The 23,701-nt window shown below is 53.7% G+C and overlaps 4 protein-coding genes across 6 annotated transcripts in view; 1 reads left to right on the top strand and 3 right to left on the bottom strand.

Annotated features, from left to right (window-relative positions):
• Positions 1-23,701, top strand: part of EXOC4 (exocyst complex component 4) — a 375,161-nt gene that overhangs the window by 168,513 nt on the left and 182,947 nt on the right. The gene's annotated exons all lie outside the window — the stretch shown is intronic.
• Positions 2,086-5,356, bottom strand: LOC116654342 (E3 ubiquitin-protein ligase PHF7-like). The gene is made up of 9 exons (XM_085510433.1): positions 5,314-5,356; positions 4,942-5,033; positions 4,749-4,850; positions 4,376-4,507; positions 4,057-4,257; positions 3,859-3,965; positions 3,524-3,685; positions 3,254-3,372; positions 2,086-3,090 (listed from the first exon to the last, which is right to left on the bottom strand). Exons 1-9 carry the CDS (start codon positions 5,354-5,356, stop codon positions 2,438-2,440), a joined length of 1,611 nt encoding a protein of 536 aa, XP_085366559.1. The 3' UTR covers positions 2,086-2,437.
• On the bottom strand, positions 9,782-12,441 carry LOC146762222 (E3 ubiquitin-protein ligase PHF7-like; the record flags this gene model as incomplete). The annotated part of the gene is made up of 8 exons (XM_085510424.1): positions 9,782-10,438; positions 10,602-10,720; positions 10,874-10,987; positions 11,209-11,315; positions 11,407-11,569; positions 11,727-11,851; positions 12,099-12,200; positions 12,292-12,441. Coding segments are annotated over 8 exons (1,533 nt in total), but the record flags the coding sequence as incomplete, so codon positions are not given.
• On the bottom strand, positions 17,309-19,507 carry LOC116654344 (G2/M phase-specific E3 ubiquitin-protein ligase-like). The gene is made up of 7 exons (XM_085510415.1): positions 19,499-19,507; positions 19,248-19,372; positions 18,928-19,090; positions 18,730-18,836; positions 18,395-18,508; positions 18,125-18,243; positions 17,309-17,961 (listed from the first exon to the last, which is right to left on the bottom strand). Exons 1-7 carry the CDS (start codon positions 19,505-19,507, stop codon positions 17,309-17,311), a joined length of 1,290 nt encoding a protein of 429 aa, XP_085366541.1.

Genomic DNA, 23,701 nt, shown 5'->3' with positions numbered 1-23,701 from the left:
TGCAGCAGGAGCACCGTCTGCCTGCTGGTTCCCCAGTTATCTGCTTGCAAGGTAACGGGGGTGATGTGCTCCACGTGGAGCCTCAGCTGGCTGCCTAAATCTCAGGGCCAAGAGGGACTGGCACCAACAGTCAGTATCCCTCTCACATTTCCTAATGATCCTCAGCCTCTCCTCCTCCTCCTTCAGGTGAAACACAGTAGCTGCTCATATCTAACACAAGCTCTGTCTCCATCACCTAGCACTGCAAAGGCCAGGCTCTGGTACCCAGTGCAGCCAGAGACCTGAGCACTAGCATCTTGTTTTGGGACATCGGTCTGGTTCTCCAAATATTTCTTATGTTGTGTTGAGCAGGACTAGGGAAGTCATCCGGACGTGTACTTGGCATTGGTGAGGCCTCACCTCGAGTACTGTGTTCAGTTTTGGCATGTCAACACAGAAAGGACATGGAGGTAATGGAGCAGGTCTAGAGAAGGGCAGTTTGTCTCGTGAAGGGCTTGGAGAATCAGCCCTACGAGGAGAGGCTGAGGAAGCTGGGGCTGTTTAGTCTGGGGAAAAGGATGCTGAGAGGAGACCTTATCGCCATCTTCCAGTACCTGAAAGGTGCTTATAGTGAGAGTGGGGCAGGTCTATTCTCACTGGTGACAAGTGACAGGACGAATTGACCTCAGTGACAGGGGAATTGACCTCAAGTTGGGCGAGGGCAAGTTTAGGTTGGATGTTAGGAAACGCTTCTTTACAGAAAGGTTAGTTATCTACTGGAATAGACTCCCCAGTGAGGTGTTGCAATCACCATCCCTGGTTGCGTTTAAGAGCCGTTTGGATGTGTTGTTCAGGGACATGATTTAGCACATGGTCGTTAGAATTTAAGTTCTATGGTTAGGCTGCGGTTGGACTTGATGACCTGCAAGGTCTTTTCCAATCTGGGTAATTCTTTGATTCTGTGATTCTTGGATGCAGCCTTCCTTTGACTTGTGCAGCCATGGCAAACCAGCAGACTCACCAGCCCCTTTAGTTTAGCCTTAAAGGGCCTTAAAACCCAAAGGGCTTTTCTAGGCAGAGGGCGTGGAGGCAGAGCCGTTGCCGTGGAAACTCCCCCATCGCCTCAGCCACTCAGGCAGCGGGCCTGATGTAGGCTGCACCCACAGCTGTCCTTTTCTGGATGGATCCTTAATTTTGACCCATTTATGTCCCTCCCCAGCTTTGCTGTAGGCTCCCTTCAGGGAGTGTAGTGTGGCCACCAGTCTCCTCCGAGCCTTCTCTTGTCCATGCTGAAGAACCCCATCTCACTGAGCCTGTCCTTGCAGGAGATGGATGTGCTCCAGCCCTCTGGCAGTCTTTGTGGCCCTCCTCTGGCTGTGCTCTGACAGCTCCACATTGGGGACTCCAGCAGTCTGCACTAAAAAGCATCCAGGCATCTTTTGAATATCTCAGGAATAAGGAGAGTCCACAATGTCCCTGGACAGCTTGTCCCAGTGTTGGGTCACCCTGACTGTGAATAAGTGTTTGGTCACATTCCTATGGAAAATGCTCCTTGATTCTGTTGCAGGGCAGTAAGATATAAAGTTTGGCCTCATCCTCTTGGCGGCCAACACTGAAGTATCAATAAGCACTGATTAGATCCCCTCTCAGACTCCTGCAAACTAAACAGCAGTAGGTCTATCAACCCCTCTTGCTGAGGCACGTGCTCCTCTAGGCCCCTCATGGTCTTTGCAATCCATTGCTGGACTCTCCAGCAGTTCCCTGCCGTTCTTGAGCTGCGGAGCCCAGACCTGGACACAGGACTCCAGATGTGGCCTCGCTGGGAAAGAGCAGAGGTAGAGGAGAACTCCATTTGCCCGGCTGGACAGACATTAGAAGCACTTCTTTCTCCTCAGCTATAAGGCCCTGCACTTAGCCTTGTTGAATCTCATATAGTTCTGCTCTACCCAATTCCCAACCTGCCCATGGGCTGCCCAGCAGCATTTGCACAAACACTGGACTGGTCTTGGGAGGATATAACCCTGTGATCCCAGCGCCTATGTTTGCCCAGCTCAGCAGAAGCAGAGTAAAGGAAACTAACAAAGAAATTTAAGGGGGATGGTTGGGTTTATTTTTTTGGGATGGTTGGGTTTATTTTTTTGGACAGTTGGGACTGGAGCCAGCACATGGTACTGGCCCATGGCCCAAGCCACATATTTTTGGGTTAACTAGGTGGGGGATGGATGTTGGTTCCGATGTTACAGCTGGGAGTGACTTCATGCCTGGGTTCCTCCCACTGTTGGTTCTGCTTCCAAGCCGTTTAGTTTTTGGCTGATTTTATGGTGGACATTGGATGCTGGATCGATATTGGTCCCAGGAGTGACTTCCTGCCTGGACAGACCGCCCTTCCCTGATGTAATTTTGGGGTATAGATGGTGGAGGGGGGATGCTGTCTTTGATGGTCGGTCTAGGTGTGACTTCATTCCTGGGACAGTCTCTGCCGTCTCCTGCAGCCTCTTCTGAGCCGGCTTTGGGCAAATGGGGCTTGACGTGCCGCTGAGGAACGGCTTCTTGTGCGGGCCACCCGTGGCTGCCTGGAGCATTCCGCAGCGTCTGAACTCTGGGAAACCCTGACGGACCTCCCTGTCGCTGGTCTGGTGGTGCTGCGGGCTCTGCTCAGAGCAGCTGGAGCTGGTGTGCGCCTGCTGCCTTGAGGTCTTCTAGTCGGGCTCTGGGAAGCTGGGGCCCGACTTTGCAGCGGGGAGCGGCTTCGTGTCCGGCTCATTCCCCGCTGCCTGGGACGCCTTCTGCGTCTGGAGGCTCTTGATGTGTCCCGCCTGGTGGATGTGCGGGAGCTGCCTTCAGTGCCCGGGGTGGTCATATGGCTGCTCCCATGGTGTGCTGGACCGTCCCCACCTGCATCCTGAAGGCCAGGAGCACGTGAGCAGATCGCCCCACGTTCTGTTCCCAGCTCGCTGGTCTGTGGCAGCTGGGAACTGTGCGATGGCCCCAATGCAGACTGGCTGGTGGGGCCTGGCCTGCTGTCCTCAGGCTCCTGGTGGCTGTAGGATGGCTGCAGGCTCTCCTGCCTGGCAGTGCTGAATGCAGCAAGTGCCAAGATGGTGCTGGCAGCTGTAAGGGAAGTGGGAAGGTCAGTGGAAGGAACCTGTAGCCGCGGGTAGGAACAAGCTGCCGTCCCTCCTGGGGCAGACAGACTCTGGCTGAGCTGCCCTGAGCACGAGCTGCCAGGCCTTGCCTGGCCCAGCCCGCTGCCACACAACTCATCACCCCTTACCGGTCCCCAGGCCTGCACATCTGTCGCAGTCCCACATGTTCATTCTGATGCACGAGTGGGAGCACTCTCGGTGGGTGTTCTCTGCTCCACAGGAGCTGCACAGGATCAGCTGCCAGGGCCTGGGGAAGCAAAGGGTTTGTGGGCATGAGGCCTAAGTGAGCCAAGCCAGGGAGTGCCCGGCACATCTGTGGGGCTCAGTCCTTGCTCTCCCAGCCTGTGCTCAGGCTGAGATCCCCCATAGAGCCCCATACAGCTGCTGCGGTCACTCACCCCTCTTCTTCTGCCTGCCACCTGCCTCTAGGGCAAAGGCACTTGATGGCGTCGCAGCTCCTGTGCCTCTGTACAACTGGTGTGTACGCGTAACTGTCCTCCCATTCTGATCTTCTACAAGAGAAGGTTGGGAAATTGATGAGTCCCCAGTGTTGTCCCCAGCATGTGACCCAAGGTTATTCCATCTCATCCAGCCCAATCACATTTCCAGCTTCTCCATGAAGCTGAGGCACGTGCTTCTTTGACAGCCAAGGGCCAGGCCTGCCGAGACACTGCATGGGCAGGCCCAGCACTCGTGCCTTGTCATCTTGATGGCTTGTCAGAAGGACACCAACCTGTCTGGGACATGGATCCCAAGGATGGACATTTCAGTACAAAATCGGGCGTTGTCCTGACAGCCAGGGCACCCGAAGAATGCAGGGCCATCATTCAAGGCCTGTCGCTGCAGGAGAAGCACAAGCAAGGTGAGCGTGAGCGGTGCCTGGTGCTGCTGAGCAGCAAGCGTGCCTGCAGGGTGAGGGCTGGGCTCCTACCTGGATGCATCCCCGGTGGAACCAGGTATGTTTGCACACTGGGCACACCAGAGTGCGGTAGGATGCCATGTTCCCCACAGTCCCCTGGCAGATGATGCAGGTGGTGCCTTTTGCTGGAGCTGTCGCTACTGCCTGTTGGGGGCGGTGCTCCCAGCAGAAGGACCTGGGGGAAGATGGAAGGGATGGGCACACTGAGAAGTGCTGTGAGGAGGGCAGAGGAGCAGGGAGGAGACCCCAGGCCCTGGCTCAGGCTCTGGCAGGATGCTGGGAGCAGTCCCTGCTGGATCCTCCCTGTCTTGGCTGCTTCTGACAGCCCTTACCTGTGCAGCCCAAAGTACTGGGTGACGCATTGCCTGTCCTTGGCGCAGGGCAGGTGGAAGCTCCGTTCACAGCCGCTCTCTGCGCATGTGATGGCTGCCCCTATCTCACCACAAACACAGCATTGCTGCAAAGAGCAGAACAACCAAATTCAGCGTCAGATTCTGTGCCTCCACAGGCAGCCCCACAGCTCTGGGCTGGGCATGGAGTGTGGCAACTGCTGGGTTGCGATCTGTGAAGCAGCCTGGTGGACAGGGAGCATCTCCAACGGCAGGACTTTGTCCAGGTTGGGCAGGCTGCGATTGCTTTCCTTGTGTCCAGGCTAAGCTGGTGTGAGCCCTTCCTGGCACAAATCTGCCTGCTCAAATTCTTACCTGCTGCCTTGCCTGCATGACCTTGCGCGTGAGGGCAGCAAAGTCAATGCCAACAGTTCCCTCCGGTGTGGGTGTCTCATCAAAAGAGATGTTGGCAAACTTCTGGATGAGAGAAAAGTGCAGGATCTCATGAGGACAGGAAGAACGGCAGCATCCCAGTGGGAAGCAGTCAGGATCGCTTAAGGGAACTCACCAAGCAGAACTCATGAATGCAATACCAAATCTGGTCAAATGTGCGACCGACGATGTTTCGATCAACATCTGCGCGGCCACACAGCACACACACTGCAGAGAAGAGAGCAAATGTGAGCAGCAGTGAGCACCTGGTGGGGCCAGGTGTCCCCAGTCAGACCCTCACTGCTGCTCTGTGCCTGCCGTGCTGGCTGGAGTTGGTGGAGGGGAAGGGGCCGTGGCAGGCCCACCCAAGGCAGCCACACGCCAATGTGTGCCTGTCTGGGAGCTCCTGCCTGCCCCTTCCTCCCCTCTCAGCTCTCAGCCGCAGGCAGAGCCCCAGCACCCCTCTGCCCAGTGTTGGGAGCTGTGCACAGGGATGTTGTGGCCTCACCTGGCTCCTGAGAGTCAGACATCTTCCTCTTCTTAGCATACATCATTGGCATCAACAGTGAGCACTGCGAGAGTCCCTGCTCTCTCTACGCCTCACCAAGCCAAACTGATGCTTGGCCTGAGCGCGGCAGCCTTAGCTCTGCTCCAAGCATCACGTCACAATGGCCGCTCCCTGACACCCACTGTGACATCACGGTCACCGCCCCATGGCAGCTGTGGGCGCGGGCCCTTGGCTCCCAGGCAAGATGGTGGCAGCCCCACAGCTTCTCTGGGCAACCTAGGAAAGGATTTCCTCCCAACATGCTGTGTTGATCGCCCCTCTTTCTGTCAGAGCTGTGGCCACTCTTATCTCAGATGATGCTAACTCACAGAACGTACCACTCAATAAAGAACCACCTTTCCATGTGAAACAAACAGCTAAAAAAGCAATCGAGATCAAGGCTGATGTTTCTGTTCCTCTTCAAACACTTGATCCAGCACAGCTCATTTCCTCCATTGGAATATATACAGCTTTGCTGTAGGCTCCCTTCAGGGACTGTATTGTGGCCACCAGTCTCCTCCGAGCCTTCTCTTGTCCATGCTGAAGAGCCCCAGCTCACTGAGACTGTCCTTGCAGGCGATGGATGTGCTCCAGCCCTCTGACAGTCTTTGTGGCCCTCCTCTGGCTGTGCTCTCACAACTCCATGATGGGGACTCCAGCAGTCTGCACTAAAAAGCATCCAGGCGTCTTTTGAATATCTCAGGAATAAGGAGAGTCCACAACGTCCCTGGACAGCTTATCCCAGTGTTGTGTCACCCTGACTGTAAAGAAGTGTTTGGTCATATTCCTATGGAAGAGTTAGTGCCTAATTCTCCTGGGTGCTTTTGCAGGGTAGGAAGCAATAAAGTTTGGCCTCATCCTCTTTGCGGCCACCACTGATGTATCGATAAGTATTGATAAGATTCACTGTCAAACTAGTGCAAGCTAAACAGCAGTAGGTGTATATCTATGTCATCGCTGCCTACCTGAATCCAACATAGGGAACAGCAATGTGAGGGATATTCTAGGTAGGGGGGTTTCTGCCTTACATCTTTAACCCAAGCTCCCAAGAGACAACAGAGCTCCCTGTGTAGAGGCTCTAGTCTACACACTGGTCCTTCTTCTCCCTTCAGCAGAGAGTCACCAATGACAATGACCTGTAATTTTTTCTTTGCTGAGGAGGTTTTCATGCTGTGTGAAGAGGCTGGACTTTGGTGGCAGCTCCACGTGGGGAGAACCATGGTCACCACCAATGTCCAGTTGTCCCTGCTGAGCACCGTACCTTTTCCACAGGGGCAGCAGGGGACGCAGGAGAATCTCTGGGCAGGTGGGCCGGCATTGGTGAGCAGGGAGCTTTTGACGTGGCCACACACCTAACGACGTTGTTGCTAGGGAGAGGAGAGTGCGGGGGTCTCACTGCAGCAGGAACACCGTCTGCCTGCTGGTTCCCCAGTTATCTGCTTGCAAGGTAACGGGGGTGATGTGCTCCACGTGGAGCCTCAGCTGGCTGCCTAAATGTCAAGGCCAAGAGGGACTGGCACCAACAGTCAGTATCCCTCTTACATTTCCTAATGATCCTCAGCCTCTCCACCTCCTCCTTCAGGTCAAACACAGTAGCTGCTCATATCTAACACAAGCTCTGTCTCCATCACCTAGCACTGCAAAGGCCAGGCTCTGGCACCCAGTGCAGCCAGAGACCTGAGCACTAGCATCTTGTTTTGGGACCTTGGTCTGGTTCTCCAAATATTTCTTATGGTGTGTTGAGTAGGACTAGGGAAGTCATCCTGCCCCTGTACTCAGCATTGGTGAGGCCTCACCTCGAGTACTGTGTTCAGTTTTGGCATGTCAACACAGAAAGGACATGGAGGTAATGGAGCAGGTACAGAGAATGGCAGTTTGGCTCGTGAAGGGCTTGGAGAATCAGCCCTACGAGGAGAGGCTGAGGAAGCTGGGGCTGTTTAGTCTGGGGAAAAGGAGGATGAGGGGAGACCTTATCGCCATCTTCCAGTACCTGAAAGGTGCTTATAGTGAGAGTGGGGCAGGTCTATTCTCACTGGTGACAAGTTACAGGACGAGGGGTATTGGTGTCAAGTTGTGGGAGGGCTAGTTTAGGTTGGATGTTAAGAAACACTTCTTTACAGAAAGGGTAGTTAAGTACTGGAATAGACTCCCCAGGGAGGTGTTGGAATCGCCATCCCTGGTTGTGTTTAAGAGCCGTTTGGATGTGGTGCTCAGGGATATGATTTAGCAGAGGGTCATTAGAGTTTAAGTTCTATGGTTAGGATGCGCTTGGACTTGATGACCTTGAAGGTCTTTTCCAGCCTGGGCAATTCTGTGATTCTATGATTCTTGGATGCAGCCTTCCTTTGACTTGCGCAGCCATGGCAAACCAGCAGACTCACCAGCCCCATTAGTTTAGCCTTACAGGGGTGTGACTGATGTGCTTCTGGTAGCCATGGCTGCAGCCTTGCCCATTAGCAGGCCGTTAACAGGTGCCCCTGCACTTCTCACTTATCACAGTGAGATAACAGGGCTCCTGGCTGGGCAGTCCCTTGAACGTGTGGCGTCCCATCCCTCCCAAAGGCCTTTTGTCGGCAGAGGGCGTGGAGGCAGAGCCGTTGCCGTGGAAACGCCCCCAGAGCCTCAGCCACTCAGGCAGCGGCCTGATGTAGGCCGCACCCACAGCTGTCCTATTCTGGACGGATCCTTAATTTTGACCCATTTAAGTCCCTCCCCACCTTTCCTGTAGGCACCATTCAGTAACTGGAAGGCTCCACCAGTCTCCTCCAAGCCTTCTCTTGTCCATGCTGAAGAGCCCCAGCTCACTGAGCCTGTCCTTGCAGGAGATGGATGTGCTCCAGCCCTCTGGCAGTCTTTGTGGCCCTCCTCTGGCTGTGCTCTGACAGCTCCACATTGGGGACTCCAGCAGTCTGCACTAATAAGCATCCAGGCATCTTTTGAATATTTCAGGAATAAGGAGAGTCCACAACCTCTCTGGACAGCTTGTCCCAGTGTTGTGTCACCCTCACTGTAAGGAAAGTTTTGGTCATATTCCTATGGAAGAGTTAGTGCCTAATGCTCCTTGGTGCTGATGCAGGGCAGCAAGGAATAAAGTCTGGCCTCAGCCTCTTGTCATCCACCACTCAAGGTTTGTGGATGGGTGGCTGAAAGGGAATGGAAACATCAAGGACTTCAAGGATTTGGTGATAGTATAAATGAGTAAAGTAGCAACTTAAATGAACAAACTAACAACTTTGTGAGAGTTCCCATGAGAAAGAAGAACACAGCGCTCATGATCATAGGTGCCAGTAAAGTGCCCGTTGTCACCGTGACAGTTTACAACAGTAACGAATTGCTTAATTGTAGATTGACACATATTGCCTTTCAGGTGTATTATCAAATAGATGTCTTAGTGTACTTATTCTTGCTGCTAACTTGTATCGAGTTCTCTCTTGATTCCAAACCTCCCTCCCACCAAGAATTGATAAGCATTGATACGATCCCTTCTGAGACTACAGCAAGGTAAACAGCAGTAGATGTATCAGCCCTTCCTGCTGATGCAGGTGCTCCTCCAGGCCCCTCATGGTCTTTGCGATCCATTGCTGGACTCTCCAGCAGTTCCCTGCTGTTCTTGAGCTGCAGACTTGGGCACAGGACTCCAGATGTGGCCTCGCTGGGGCAGAGCAGGGGAAGAAGAGAACCCCTTTTGCCCAGCTGGCCAGGCTCCTTTGAATGCAGCCCAGGCTGCCACGGGTCTTCTTGCCCACAAGGGCACTGTGATGTCTCCCAACCACCCCACTGGCCACCAGGGAACCCAGATACTTCCCCACTGAGCTCCTCTTCAGCAGCTCAGCTCCTAATTTTACAGAAGTGTGCGCTTCTTCCTCCCCAGGTGCAGTGCCCTGTACTTAGCCTAGTTGAACCTCATGTAGTTCTGCTCTACCCAATTCCCAACCTGCCCATGGGCTGCCCAGCAGGATTTGTACAAACACTGGACTGGTCTTGGGAGGATTTAACCCTGTGATCCCAGCGCCTAAGTTTGCCCAGCTCAGCAGAAGCAGAGTAAAGGAAACAGACAAAGAAATTTAAGGGGATGGTTGGGTTTATTTTTTTGGGATGGTTGGGTTTATTTTTTTGGACAGTTGGGACTGGAGCCAGCACATGGTACTGGCCCATGGCCCAAGCCACATATTTTTGGGTTAACTAGGTGGGGGATGGATGTTGGTTCCGATGTTACACCTGGGAGTGACTTCATGCCTGGGATGCTCCCACTGTTGGTTCTGCTTCCAAGCCGTCTAGTTTTTGGCTGATTTTATGGTGGACATTGGATGCTGGATCGATATTGGACCCAGGAGTGACTTCCTGCCTGGACAGACCGCCCTTCCCTGATGTAATTTTGGGGTATAGATGGTGGAGGGGGGATGCTGTCTTTGATGGTCGGTCTAGGTGTGACTTCATTCCTGGGACAGTCTCTGCCGTCTCCTGCAGCCTCTTCTGAGCCGGCTTTGGGCATATGGGGCTTGACGTGCCGCTGAGGAACGGCTTCTTGTGCGGGCCACCCGTGGCTGCCTGGAGCATTCCGCAGCGTCTGAACTCTGGGAAACCCTGACGGACCTCCCTGTCGCTGGTCTGGTGGTGCTGCGGGCTCTGCTCAGAGCAGCTGGAGCTGGTGTGCGCCTGCTGCCTTGAGGTCTTCTAGTCGGGCTCTGGGAAGCTGGGGCCCGACTTTGCAGCGGGGAGCGGCTTCGTGTCCGGCTCATTCCCCGCTGCCTGGGACGCCTTCTGCGTCTGGAGGCTCTTGATGTGTCCCGCCTGGTGGATGTGCGGGAGCTGCCTTCAGTGCCCGGGGTGGTCATATGGCTGCTCCCATGCTGTGCTGGACCGTCCCCACATGCATCCTGAAGGCCAGGAACACGTGAGCAGATCGCCCCATGTTCTGTTCCCCGCTCGCTGGTCTCCGGCAGCTGGGAACTGTGCGATGGCCCCAATGCAGACTGGCTGGTGGGGCCTGGCCTGCTGTCCTCAGGTTCCTGGTGGCTGTGTGATGGCTGCAGGCTCTCCTGGTTGGCAGTGCTGAATGCAGCAAGTGCCAAGATGGTGCTGGCAGCTGTAAGGGAAGTGGGAAGGTCAGCGGGAGGAACCTGTAGCCCCGGGTAGGGACAGGCTGCCATCCCTCCTGGGGCAGACAGACTCTGGCTGAGCTGCCCTGAGCACGAGCTGCCAGGCCTTGCCTGGCCCAGCCCGCTGCCACACAACTCATCACCCCTTACCGGTCCCCAGGCCTGCACATCTGTCGCAGTCCCACATGTTCATTCTGATGCACGAGTGGGAGCACTCTCGGTGGGTGTTCTCTGCTCCACAGGAGCTGCACAGGATCAGCTGCCAGGGCCTGGGGAAGCAAAGGGTTTGTGGGCATGAGGCCTAAGTGAGCCAAGCCAGGGAGTGCCCGGCACATCTGTGGGGCTCAGTCCTTGCTCTCCCAGCCTGTGCTCAGGCTGAGATCCCCTGCAGAGCCCCAGAGACAGCTGCTGCAGTCACTCACCCCTCTTCTTCTGCCTGCCACCTGCCTCTAGGGCAAAGGCACTTGATGGCGTCGCAGCTCCTGTGGTTCCGTACAACTGGTGTGTACGCATAACTGTCCTCCCATTCTGATCTTCTACAAGAGAAGGTTGGGAAATTGATGAGTCCCCAGTGTTGTCCCCAGCATGTGACCCAAGGTTATTCCATCTCATCCAGCCCAACCCCATTTCCAGCTTCTCCGTGAAGCTGAGGCACGTGCTTCTTTGACAGCCAAGGGCCAGGCCTGCCGAGACACTGCACGGGCAGGACCAGTGCTCGTTGCTTCTCATCTTGATGGCTTGTCAGAAGGACACCAACCTGTCAGGGACATGGATCCCAAGGATGGACATTTCAGTACAAAATCGGGCGTTGTCCTGACAGCCAGGGCACCCGAAGAATGCAGGGCCATCATTCAAGGCCTGTCGCTGCAGGAGAAGCACAAGCAAGGTGAGCGTGAGCGGTGCCTGGTACTGCTGAGCAGCAAGCTTGCCTGCACGGTAAGGGCTGGGCTCCTACCTGGATGCATCCCCGGTGGAACCAGGTATGTTTGCACACTGGGCACACCAGAGTGCGGTAGGATGCCATGTTCCCCACAGTCCCCTGGCAGATGATGCAGGTGGTGCCTTTTGCTGGAGCTGTCGCTGCTGCCTGTTGGGGGCGGTGCTCCCAGCAGAAGGACCTGGGGGAAGATGGAAGGGATGGGCACACTGAGAAGTGCTGTGAGGAGGGCAGAGGAGCAGGGAGGAGCCCCCAGGCCCTGGCTCAGGCTCTGGCAGGATGCTGGGAGCAGTCCCTGCTGGATCCTCCCTGGCTTGGCTGCTGCTGACAGCCCTTACCTGTGCAGCCCAAAGTACTGGGTGACGCATTGCCTGTCCTTGGCGCAGGGCAGGTGGAAGCTCCGTTCACAGCCGCTCTCTGCGCATGTGATGGCTGCCCCTGTCTCACCACAAACACAGCATTGCTGCAAAGAGCAGAACAGCCAAATTCAGCGTCAGATTCTGTGCCTCCACAGGCAGCCCCACAGCTCTGGGCTGGGCATGGAGTGTGGGAACTGCTGGGTTACACTCTATGAAGCAGCCTGGTGGACAGGGAGCATCTCCAAGGGCAGGACTTTGTCCTGGTTGGACAGGCTGCGATTGCTTTCCTTGTGTCCAGGCTAAGCTGGTGTGAGCCCCTCCTGGCACAAATCTGCCTGCTCAAATCCTTACCTGCTGCCTTGCCTGCTTGACCTTGCGCGTGAGGGCAGCAAAGTCAATGCCAACAGTTCCCTCCGGTGTGGGTGTCTCGTCAAAAGAGATGTTGGCAAACTTCTGGAGGAGAGAAAAGTGCAGGATCTCATGAGGACAGGAAGAACGGCAGCATCCCAGTGGGAAGCAGTCAGGATCGCTTGAGGGAACTCACCAAGCAGAACTCATGAATGCAATACCAAATCTGGTCAAATGTGCGACCGACGATGTTTCGATCAACATCTGCGCGGCCACACAGCACACACACTGCAGAGAAGAGAGCAAATGTGAGCAGCAGTGAGCACCTGGTGGGGCCAGGTGTCCCCAGTCAGACCTTCACTGCTGCTCTGTGCCTGCCATGCTGGCTGGAGTTGGTGGAGGGGAAGGGGCCGTGGCAGGCCCACCCAAGGCAGCCACACGCCAATGTGTGCCCGTCTGGGAGCTCCTGCCTGCCCCTTCCTCCCCTCTCAGCTCTCAGCCGCAGGCAGAGCCCCAGCACCCCTCTGCCCAGTGTTGGGAGCTGTGCACAGGGATGTTGTGGCCTCACCTGGCTCCTGAGAGTCAGACATCTTCCTCTTCCTAGCATACATCATTGGCATCAACAGTGAGCACTGCGAGAGTCCCTGCTCTCTCTACGCCTCACCAAGCCAAACTGATGCTTGGCCTGAGCCCAGCAGCCTTAGCTCTGCTCCAAGCATCACGTCACAATGGCCGCTCCCTGACACCCACTGTGACATCACGGTCACCGCCCCATGGCAGCTGTGGGCGCGGGCCCTTGGCTCCCAGGTAAGATGGTGGCAGCCCCACAGCTTCTCTGGGCAACCTTGGAAAGGATTTCCTCCCAACATGCTGTGTTGATCGCCCCTGTTTCTGTCAGAGCTGTGGCCACTCTTATCTCAGATGATGCTAACTCACAGAACGTACCACTCAATAAAGAACCACGTTTCCATGTGAAACAAACAGCTAAAAAAGCCATCGAGATCAAGGCTGATGTTTCTGTTCCTCTTCAAACACTTGATCCAGTACAGCTCATTTCCTCCATTGCTCAACATGCTCTCCTTGGTATTGGTGAGCACTGGCTCTGGTAAGGCTTCACCTCGGCTTGGTCCATCTATAAGCTGGATGAGGTTTTTATCCTCAATAGGCTCCAGGAATCTCCTGAATTGTCTGTCAGCCACCCCGCTGCTATCCCAGCAGATACAGATCCGAGTGCGTGAAACCCCCGTTCAGGACTAGAGCGTGCTAGTGTGACACATCTGGCTACTAAATCAAGAAGACATCATCAACTGGCTCCCCCTGATGAGGTAGCCTGTTGTAGACCCCACCCATAGTTGTACTTTTGTGATTGAAACGTTTATTTTGACCCATTTAAGTCCCTCCCCAGCTTTGCTGTAGGCTCCCTTCAGGGACAGGAAAGCCACCACCAGTCTCCTCAGAGCCTTGTCCATGCTGATGCAGCCTTCCTTTGACTTGTGCAGCCATGGCAAACCAGCAGACTCACCAGCCCCATTAGTTTAGCCTTACAGGGGTGTGACTGATGTGCTTCTGGTAGCCATGGCTGCAGCCTTGCCCGTTAGCAGGCCGTTAACAGGTGCCCCTGCACTTCTCACTTATCACAGTGAGATAACAAGGCTCCTGGCTGGGCAGTCCCTTGAACGTGTGGCGTCCCATCCCTCCCAAAGGCCTTTTCTAGGCAGAGGGCGTGGAGGCAGAGCCGTTGCCATGGAAACGCCTCCACCGCCTCAGCCACTCAGGCAGCGGCCTGATGTAGGCCGCACCCACAGCTGTCCTCTTCTGGACGGATCCTTATTTTTGACCCATTTAAGTCCCTCCCCAGCATTCCTGTAGGCAGCATTCAGTAACTGGAAGGATCCACCAGTCTCCTCCAAACCTTCTCTTGTCCATGCTGAAGAGCCACAGCTCACTCAGCCTGTCCTTGCAGGAGATGGATGTGCTCCAGCCCTCTGGCAGTCTTTGTGGCCCTCCTCTGGCTGTGCTCTGACAGCTCCACGTTGGGGACTCCAGCAGTCTGCACTAAAAAGCATCCAGGCGTCTTTTGAATATCTCAGGAATAAGGAGAGTCCACAACGTCCCTGGACAGCTTGTCCCAGTGTTGTGTCACCCTGACTGTAAAGAAGTGTTTGGTCATATTCCTATGGAAGAGTTAGTGCCTAATGCTCCTGGGTGCTTTTGCAGGGCAGCAAGCAATAAAGTTTGGCCTCATCCTCTTGGCGGCCACCACTGATGTATTGATAAGCATTGATAAGATTCCCTGTCAAACTACTGGAAGCAAAACAGCAGTAGGTGTATATCTATGTCATTGCTGCCTACCTGAACCCAACATAGGGAACAGCAGTCTGGGGGATATTCTAGGTAGGGGAGTTTCTGCCTTACATCTTTAACCAAGAGACAAGAGAGCTCCCTGTGTAGAGGCTCTAGTCTACACACTGGTCCTTCTTCTCCCTTCAGCAGAGAGTCACCAATGACAATGACCTGTAATTTTTTCTTTGCTGAGGAGGTTTTCATGCTGTGTGAAGAGGCTGGACTTTGGTGGCACCTCCAAGTGGGGAGAACCATGGTCACCACCAATGTCCAGTTGTCCCTGCTGAGCACCGTACCTGTTCCACAGGGGAAGCAGGGGACGCAGGAGAATCTCTGGGCAGGTGGGCCGGCATCGGTGAGCAGGGAGCTTTTGACATGGCCACACACCTAACGACGTTGTTGATAGGGAGAGGACAGGGGTCTCACTGCAGCACAAACACCGTCTGCCTGCTGGTTCCCCAGTTATCTGCTTGCAAGGTAATGGGGGTGATGTGCTCCACGTGGAGCCTCAGCTGGCTGCCTAAATCTCAGGGCCAAGAGGGACTGGCACCAACAGTCAGTATCCCTCTTACATTTCCTAATGATCCTCCGCCTCTCCTCCTCCTCCTTCAGGTCAAACACAGTAGCTGCTCATATCTAACACAAGCTCTGTCTCCATCACCTAGCACTGCAAAGGCCAGGCTCTGGTACCCAGTGCAGCCAGAGACCTGAGCACTAGCATCTTGTTTTGGGACCTCGGTCTGGTTCTCCAAATATTTCTTATGTTGTGTTGAGCAGGACTAGGGAAGTCATCCGGACGTGTACTTGGCATTGGTGAGGCCTCACCTCGAGTACTGTGTTCAGTTTTGGCATGTCAACACAGAAAGGACATGGAGGTAATGGAGCAGGTCTAGAGAAGGGCAGTTTGTCTCGTGAAGGGCTTGGAGAATCAGCCCTACGAGGAGAGGCTGAGGAAGCTGGGGCTGTTTAGTCTGGGGAAAAGGATGCTGAGAGGAGACCTTATCGCCATCTTCCAGTACCTGAAAGGTGCTTATAGTGAGAGTGGGGCAGGTCTATTCTCACTGGTGACAAGTGACAGGACGAATTGACCTCAGTGACAGGGGAATTGACCTCAAGTTGGGCGAGGGCAAGTTTAGGTTGGATGTTAGGAAACGCTTCTTTACAGAAAGGGTAGTTAACTACTGGAATAGACTCCCCAGTGAGGTGTTGCAATCACCATCCCTGGTTGCGTTTAAGAGCCGTTTGGATGTGTTGTTCAGGGACATGATTTAGCACATGGTCGTTAGAATTTAAGTTCTATGGTTAGGCTGCGGTTGGACTTGATGACCTGCAAGGTCTTTTCCAACCTGGGTAATTCTTTGATTCTGTGATTCTTGGATGCAGCCTTCCTTTGACTTGTGCAGCCATGGCAAACCAGCAGACTCACCAGCCCCTTTAGTTTAGCCTTAAAGGGCCTTAAAACCCAAAGGGCTTTTCTAGGCAGAGGGTGTGGAGGCAGAGCCGTTGCCGTGGAAACTCCCCCACCGCCTCAGCCACTCAGGCAGCGGGCCTGATGTAGGCCGCACCCACAGCTGTCCTTTTCTGGATGGATCCTTAATTTTGACCCATTTAAGTCCCTCCCCAGCTTTGCTGTAGGCTCCCTTCAGGGACTGGAAGGCTCCACCAGTCTCCTTCGAGCCTTCTCTTGTCCAGGCAGAAGAGCCCCATCTCACTGAGCCTGTCCTTGCAGGTGATGGATGTGCTCCAGCCCTCTGGCAGTCTTTGTGGCCCTCCTCTGGCTGTGCTCTGACAGCTCCACATTGGGGACTCCAGCAGTCTGCACTAAAAAGCATCCAGGCGTCTTTTGAATATCTCAGGAATAAGGAGAGTCCACAATGTCCCTGGACAGCTTGTCCCAGTGTTGGGTCACCCTATGGAATGGACTGTGAATAAGTGTTTGGTCACATTCCTATGGAAAATGCTCCTTGATTCTGTTGCAGGGCAGTAAGATATAAAGTTTGGCCTCATCCTCTTGGCGGCCAACACTGAAGTATCAATAAGCACTGATTAGATCCCCTCTCAGACTCCTGCAAACTAAACAGCAGTAGGTCTATCAACCCCTCTTGCTGAGGCACGTGCTCCTCCAGGCCCCTCATCGTCTTTGCAATCCATTGCTGGACTCTCCAGCAGTTCCCTGCCATTCTTGATCTGCGGAGCCCAGACCTGGACACAGGACTCCAGATGTGGCCTCGCTGGGAAAGAGCAGAGGTAGAGGAGAACTCCATTTGCCCTGCTGGCCAGACATTAGAAGCACTTCTTTCTCCTCAGCTATAAGGCCCTTCACTTAGCCTTGTTGAATCTCATATAGTTCTGCTCTACCCAATTCCCAACCTGCCCATGGGCTGCCCAGCAGCCTTTGCACAAACACTGGACTGGTCCTGGGAGAATTTAACCCTGTGATCCCAGCGCCTATGTTTGCCCAGCTCAGCAGAAGCAGAGTAAAGGAAACTGACAAAGAAATTTAAGGGGGATGGTTGGGTTTATTTTTTTGGGATGGTTGGGTTTATTTTTTTGGACAGTTGGGACTGGAGCCAGCACATGGTACTGGCCCATGGCCCAAGCCACATATTTTTGGGTTAACTAGGTGGGGGATGGATGTTGGCTCCGATGTTACACCTGGCAGTGACTTCATGCCTGGGTTCCTCCCACTGTTGGTTCTGCTTCCAAGCCGTTTAGTTTTTGGCTGATTTTATGGTGGACATTGGATGCTGGATCGATATTGGTCCCAGGAGTGACTTCCTGCCTGGACAGACCGCCCTTCCCCGATGTAATTTTGGGGGATAGATGGTGGAGGGGGGATGCTGGCTTTGATGGTCGGTCTAGGTGTGCCTTCATTCCTGGGACAGCCTCTGCCGTCTCCTGCAGCCTCTTCTGACCCGGCTTTGGGCATATGGGGCTTGACGTGCCGCTGTGGAACGGCTTCTTGTGCGGGCCACCCGTGGCTGCCTGGAGCATTCCGCAGCGTCTGAACTCTGGGAAACCCTGACGGACCTCCCTGTCGCTGGTCTGGTGGTGCTGCGGGCTCTGCTCAGAGCAGCTGGAGCTGGTGTGCGCCTGCTGCCTTGAGGTCTTCTAGTCGGGCTCTGGGAAGCTGGGGCCCGACTTTGCAGCGGGGAGCGGCTTCGTGTCCGGCTCATTCCCCGCTGCCTGGGACGCCTTCTGCGTCTGGAGGCTCTTGATGTGTCCCGCCTGGTGGATGTGCGGGAGCTGCCTTCAGTGCCCGGGGTGGTCATATGGCTGCTCCCATGGTGTGCTGGACCGTCCCCACATGCATCCTGAAGGCCAGGAACACGTGAGCAGATCGCCCCACGTTCTGTTCCCAGCTCGCTGGTCTCCGGCAGCTGGGAACTGTGCGATGGCCCCAATGCAGACTGGCTGGTGGGGCCTGGCCTGCTGTCCTCAGGTTCGTGGTGGCTGTGTGATGGCTGCAGGCTCTCCTGCCTGGCAGTGCTGAATGCAGCAAGTGCCAAGATGGTGCTGGCAGCTGTAAGGGAAGTGGGAAGGTCAGTGGAAGGAACCTGTAGCCGCGGGTAGGAACAAGCTGCCGTCCCTCCTGTGGCAGACAGACTCTGGCTGAGCTGCCCTGAGCACGAGCTGCCAGGCCTTGCCTGGCCCAGCCCGCTGCCACACAACTCATCACCCCTTACCGGTCCCCAGGCCTGCACATCTGTCGCAGTCCCACATGTTCATTCTGATGCACGAGTGGGAGCACTCTCGGTGGGTGTTCTCTGCTCCACAGGAGCTGCACAGGATTAGCTGCCAGGGCCTGGGGAAGCAAAGGGGTTGTGGGCATGAGGCCTAAGTGAGCCAAGCCAGGGAGTGCCCGGCACATCTGTGGGGCTCAGTCCTTGCTCTCCCAGCCTGTTCTCAGGCTGAGATCCCCCGCAGAGCCCCAGACAGCTGCTGCGGTCACTCACCCCTCTTCTTCTGCCTGCCACCTGCCTCTAGGGCAAAGGCACTTGATGGCGTCGCAGCTCCTGTGGCTCCGTACAACTGGTGTGTACACGTAACTGTCCTCCCATTCTGATCTTCTACAAGAGAAGGGAGGGAAATTGATGAGTCCCCAGTGTTGTCCCCAGCATGTGACCCAAGGCTATTCCATCTCATCCAGCCCAACTCCATTTCCAGCTTCTCTGTGAAGCTGAGGCACGTGCTTCTTTGACAGCCAAGGGCCAGGCCTGCCGAGACACTGCACGGGCAGGCCCAGCACTCGTGCCTGCTCATCTTGATGGCTTGTCAGAAGGACACCAACCTGTCTGGGACATGGATCCCAAGGATGGACATTTCAGTACAAAATCGGGCGTTGTCCTGACAGCCAGGGCACCCGAAGAATGCAGGGCCATCATTCAAGGCCTGTCGCTGCAGGAGAAGCACAAGCAAGGTGAGCGTGAGCGGTGCCTGGTGCTGCTGAGCAGCAAGCGTGCCTGCAGGGTGAGGGCTGGTCTCCTACCTGGATGCATCCCCGGTGGAACCAGGTATGTTTGCACACTGGGCACACCAGAGTGCGGTAGGATGCCATGTTCCCCACAGTCCCCTGGCAGATGATGCAGGTGGTGCCTTTTGCTGGAGCTGTCGCTGCTGCCTGTTGGGGGCGGTGCTCCCAGCAGAAGGACCTGGGGGAAGATGGAAGGGATGGGCACACTGAGAAGTGCTGTGAGGAGGGCAGAGGAGCAGGGAGGAGCCCCCAGGCCCTGGCTCAGGCTCTGGCAGGCTGCTGGGAGCAGTCCCTGCTGGATCCTCCCTGGCTTGGCTGCTGCTGACAGCCCTTACCTGTGCAGCCCAAAGTACTGGGTGACGCATTGCCTGTCCTTGGCGCAGGGCAGGTGGAAGCTCCGTTCACAGCCGCTCTCTGCGCATGTGATGGCTGCCCCTGTCTCACCACAAACACAGCATTGCTGCAAAGAGCAGAACAGCCAAATTCAGCGTCAGATTCTGTGCCTCCACAGGCAGCCCCACAGCTCTGGGCTGGGCATGGAGTGTGGGAACTGCTGGGTTGCGATCTATGAAGCAGCCTGGTGGACAGGGAGCATCTCCAAGGGCAGGACTTTGTCCTGGTTGGACAGGCTGCGATTGCTTTCCTTGTGTCCAGGCTAAGGTGGTGTGAGCCCCTCCTGGCACAAATCTGCCTGCTCAAATCCTTACCTGCTGCCTTGCCTGCTTGACCTTGCGCGTGAGGGCAGCAAAGTCAATGCCAACAGTTCCCTCCGGTGTGGGTGTCTCATCAAAAGAGATGTTGGCAAACTTCTGGAGGAGAGAAAAGTGCAGGATCTCATGAGGACAGGAAGAACGGCAGCATCCCAGTGGGAAGCAGTCAGGATCGCTTGAGGGAACTCACCAAGCAGAACTCATGAATCCAATACCAAATCTGGTCAAATGTGCGACCGACGATGTTTCGATCAACATCTGCGCGGCCACACAGCACACACACTGCAGAGAAGAGAGCAAATGTGAGCAGCAGTGAGCACCTGGTGGGGCCAGGTGTCCCCAGTCAGACCCTCACTGCTGCTCTGTGCCTGCCGTGCTGGCTGGAGTTGGTGGAGGGGAAGGGGCCGTGGCAGGCCCACCCAAGGCAGCCACACGCCAATGTGTGCCTGTCTGGGAGCTCCTGCCTGCCCCTTCCTCCCCTCTCAGCTCTCAGCCGCAGGCAGAGCCCCAGCACCCCTCTGCCCAGTGTTGGGAGCTGTGCACAGGGATGTTGTGGCCTCACCTGGTTCCTCCAAGCTGGGGGCGTTTCTGTTTCTATCAGCCATGATATGCGATAACAGCGAGCACTGCAAGAGTCACTGCTCTCACTTCACCTCACCAAACCGCACTGGTGCTCGGCCTGAGCCCGGCAGCCTTAGCTCTGCTCCAAGCATCACGTCACAATGGCCGCTCCCTGACACCCACTGTGACATCACGGTCACCGCCCCATGGCAGCTGTGGGCGCGGGCCCCTGGCTCCCAGGCAAGATGGTGGCAGCCCCACAGCTTCTCTGGACAACCTAGGAAAGGATTTCCTTCCAACACGCTGTGTTGATCGCCCCTCTTTCTGTCAAAGCGGTGGCCACTATTATCTCAGATGATGCTAACTCACAGAACGTACCACTCAATAACGAACCACATTTCCATGTGTAACAAACAACAAAAAAAGCCATCGAGGTCACGAGTGATGTTTCTGTTTTTTCTCAAACACCTGATCCAGCACAGCTGATACCCTCCATTGCTCAACACCTTTCTCCACGTTGTCCACTTGCCAGGGTAACATACCAGGTCTTCCTTGGAAGGATACCTCTCCATCATGGCTGACGAGGATCACCTCCAGTAGGTGGAAATGGCCAGCCTGGAGTCCACCAGGACAGCCATGTCCTTCTGTGCAGAGCACTTCTCCAGCACATCAGCCCCTGGCCTGGAATAATGTGTGCTGGTATTGCCTCCAAAGTGAAGCAGGCTGCACTCGTACGTTTTAAACTCCACCAGGTTCCTCTTTGTCTTGCCAAATTTCTCAAATGTCTCTAAATTAAAACAGTGCTTGTCTGTCTGCTACATCTGGACCAGGGACCTTTCAGAGCATCCAGCTCCAACTCCCCCCGCTATTGTCACAGATACCTCCCACCAGATGAGGCTGCTCACAGCTACATCCAGCCTGGTGCTGAATGCTTCCATGGAGGGGGCATCTACAACTTCACTGTGCAACCTGTTCCAGTGTCTCACCACTCTCGCTATTGAGAATTTCTTTTTAATATCTAGTCTGTATCTTCCCTCTTCTACTTTAAAGCTGATTTTCTTTGTCCCATTGTTATATATCATTATAAAAAGACCCTCCTCAGCTTTCTTTTAGGTTCAGGTACTGGAAGTCTTTCATTAGGTTTCCTCAAAGCTTTTTCTTATCCAGGCTGATGACCCCGAGCTCACTCAGCCTGTCATCATAGCGGGGGTACTCCAGCTCTACCATCATCTTCATGGCTTTCCTATGTGCTTCAACAGCTCCATGTCCTTGTTTTGGAGGCTCCAGAACTGGATACAGTAGTTCAGGTGATGTCTCATGAGAACATAGAATAGGGGCACAATCAATAGGGGCCTTTTGTTCCCGCTTCTCTTGATGCAACCCAGGATACAGTTTTCCTTATGGGCTGCATGCACATTATACCAATTCACACTGAATCTTTCATCAGCCACATCCTTCTTTTTCAGGCCCTCCATCCTAAGCCATTCCCTTTTCTCAGCCATCTTTTTTTCTCCATTTCTGTTAAAATACAAACCTGTTTTTCCCTAGATATATATTTGCATTCCTATAATTCTTTTGGGTTTTAAAATGCTTTACACTGTGTTTTATTTCATTTTTTTCTCGTAAGAGGCCTGTAAGTGGAGCTGGTAAATCTTTTCCATGTCAGGAGAGGATGAGTTGAGATGCAGCAGGCTGCAGTACTGCACAGTGAGCTCCATTCTTGCCAGATGCATCTCTTAGAACTCCCATTGTCTACCACTGCCATGGGTTTTTCAGTTGGAAATAGGAAGTTGAAATGTGGGTGGTGTTGGCATTAAGCAGTTTATTGGAATATAAAACCATAAATGACTGTATGTCAAGGTGTATCTTTGTCTTCTTTCACTTGCTTTCTGTTTGCTTTCTCTTTTTTTTTTCTTTTTTTTCCTGACATTAAAACTGTAAGAAAACATGTCAGGAGGATAAAAAAATGCACATCTGCAGCAATTTCCACTACAGGAGTTAAGAGAAAGAAATCTTTCATAAGGAAGTAGTTGAAAAGTGTACATAGCGTGTAAGTAATCACAGTCCATTAGCTCTAGCATGTTTACTGGCTTCGAATTGGGGTTTGTGCTGCAGCCATGCTTTGCGAGAGCTTACCTCTGCACACAGTAGTTTTAGGGAAAGCAACCACATAGTAAATATGTAAGCTGACAAATACATTAATCAAAGTGGTTACTGCTGTGTTCCTTGGCCTGGGAAGGAAAGAAAAGGAGAAAGAGAGGTTTGCATTTTAAACAAATTCGGTACCTGAAAGGAGACTTCACATATGTGGCTGACACGCTGACCAAATGATAAAGTGGAGTCAGACTGTACCTCAACCTTTTTGTACGGCCTGTGAAACTGAAGGCATGCAGCAGTTTTTCAAGGCAGATGGAGTGTGAGCAACTAATAAATCAGGTTTTGAAACATTAAAGAACAACTTATTTAAATGCATATGGTGTTGGATCTCAGACAAGAGAGTATAGGGGAGAGTAAAAGGATTGGGCATGGGAACATCAGCAGAACAATATGTCTGTGCATCAGCTATGTGACTGCATCCAAATCAGCTTCTTGTACTGAAGTCTGGTACTTAGAAATAAAGGGCGATGGCATTTAGTTAAAGGCAAGCAAAGAAGTTGTTTCACGGAGAAATTTAGGCAGTGACTGGAACAGGTGGTGCAGTCACAAACTGCTGGCAGTCCATTTGGTCAGTTGAGGTCATTTTCTGTTAAATGGAAAGCTTAAATTTAAGAGCATGGAATGAAACCTTTGTTGTTCGGTCCACATTGTTTTTCCAAATAGCTTTATCAAAGGAATGCTGGAGTCTCTATGTCTATTCCATCCTTGGGATGGAATATCCTTGGAACATGGAAATGTGATCATGGTCATAGAGGCCATTGGTCCCATGACTTGAATCTAGATCTGCTCTCGATCCTGCTTGGATTTCTCCAGAACATTTGTCTTTTTCTAGTGAAAGCTTGCTAGTTTGGAGGCTGCTCTGCAGCCATAGCAGAGAGCGTCACCCCATACTCTGCTTCTGGGTGAGATGTTGAGATCTTTTTCAGTTAAGGAAATAGCACAGAAATGAAATGTGATGTACTTCATAATCTTAAAGGTCAGTTTTCCTGTTTTGTTTTGTTTTGTTTTGTTTTTCCCCCTTACTTCACATCTCTTTCTTTTTAATTCTCACCCACCTTTCTGTCAAAGAAAAGAAATACTGGCAGGCTAATTGACCAGTTGTAAGTATGTGGTCCATGTGGTTTGGGATGGATGTGCACTGGTGCTGCTGTCTCTCCTGTGCAGTGTTATTGCTGGTGACAAGTGATGGACAGACGGGAAGCTGGTTGCTCCTTTCCTACCAGTGCAGAGTCCTTGCCCAAGGACTGACAGCCAGTGTTTTTCAAGTAGCTATCCATCTAATTCCCAATGATTTTGCATCTCTTTGAGTGCCAGTGTCATCATCTTACTGATCTCTGTTGGTTTGGGTAGAAGGTGCCTAT

Source organism: Coturnix japonica, chromosome 1 (genome assembly GCF_054131305.1).
Source record: "Coturnix japonica strain WE chromosome 1, WE-NBRP24, whole genome shotgun sequence".
Lineage (NCBI taxonomy): Eukaryota > Metazoa > Chordata > Aves > Galliformes > Phasianidae > Coturnix > Coturnix japonica.
Note: the sequence above shows the minus strand (reverse complement) of the source record. Positions and strands in the feature narration are given on the sequence as shown.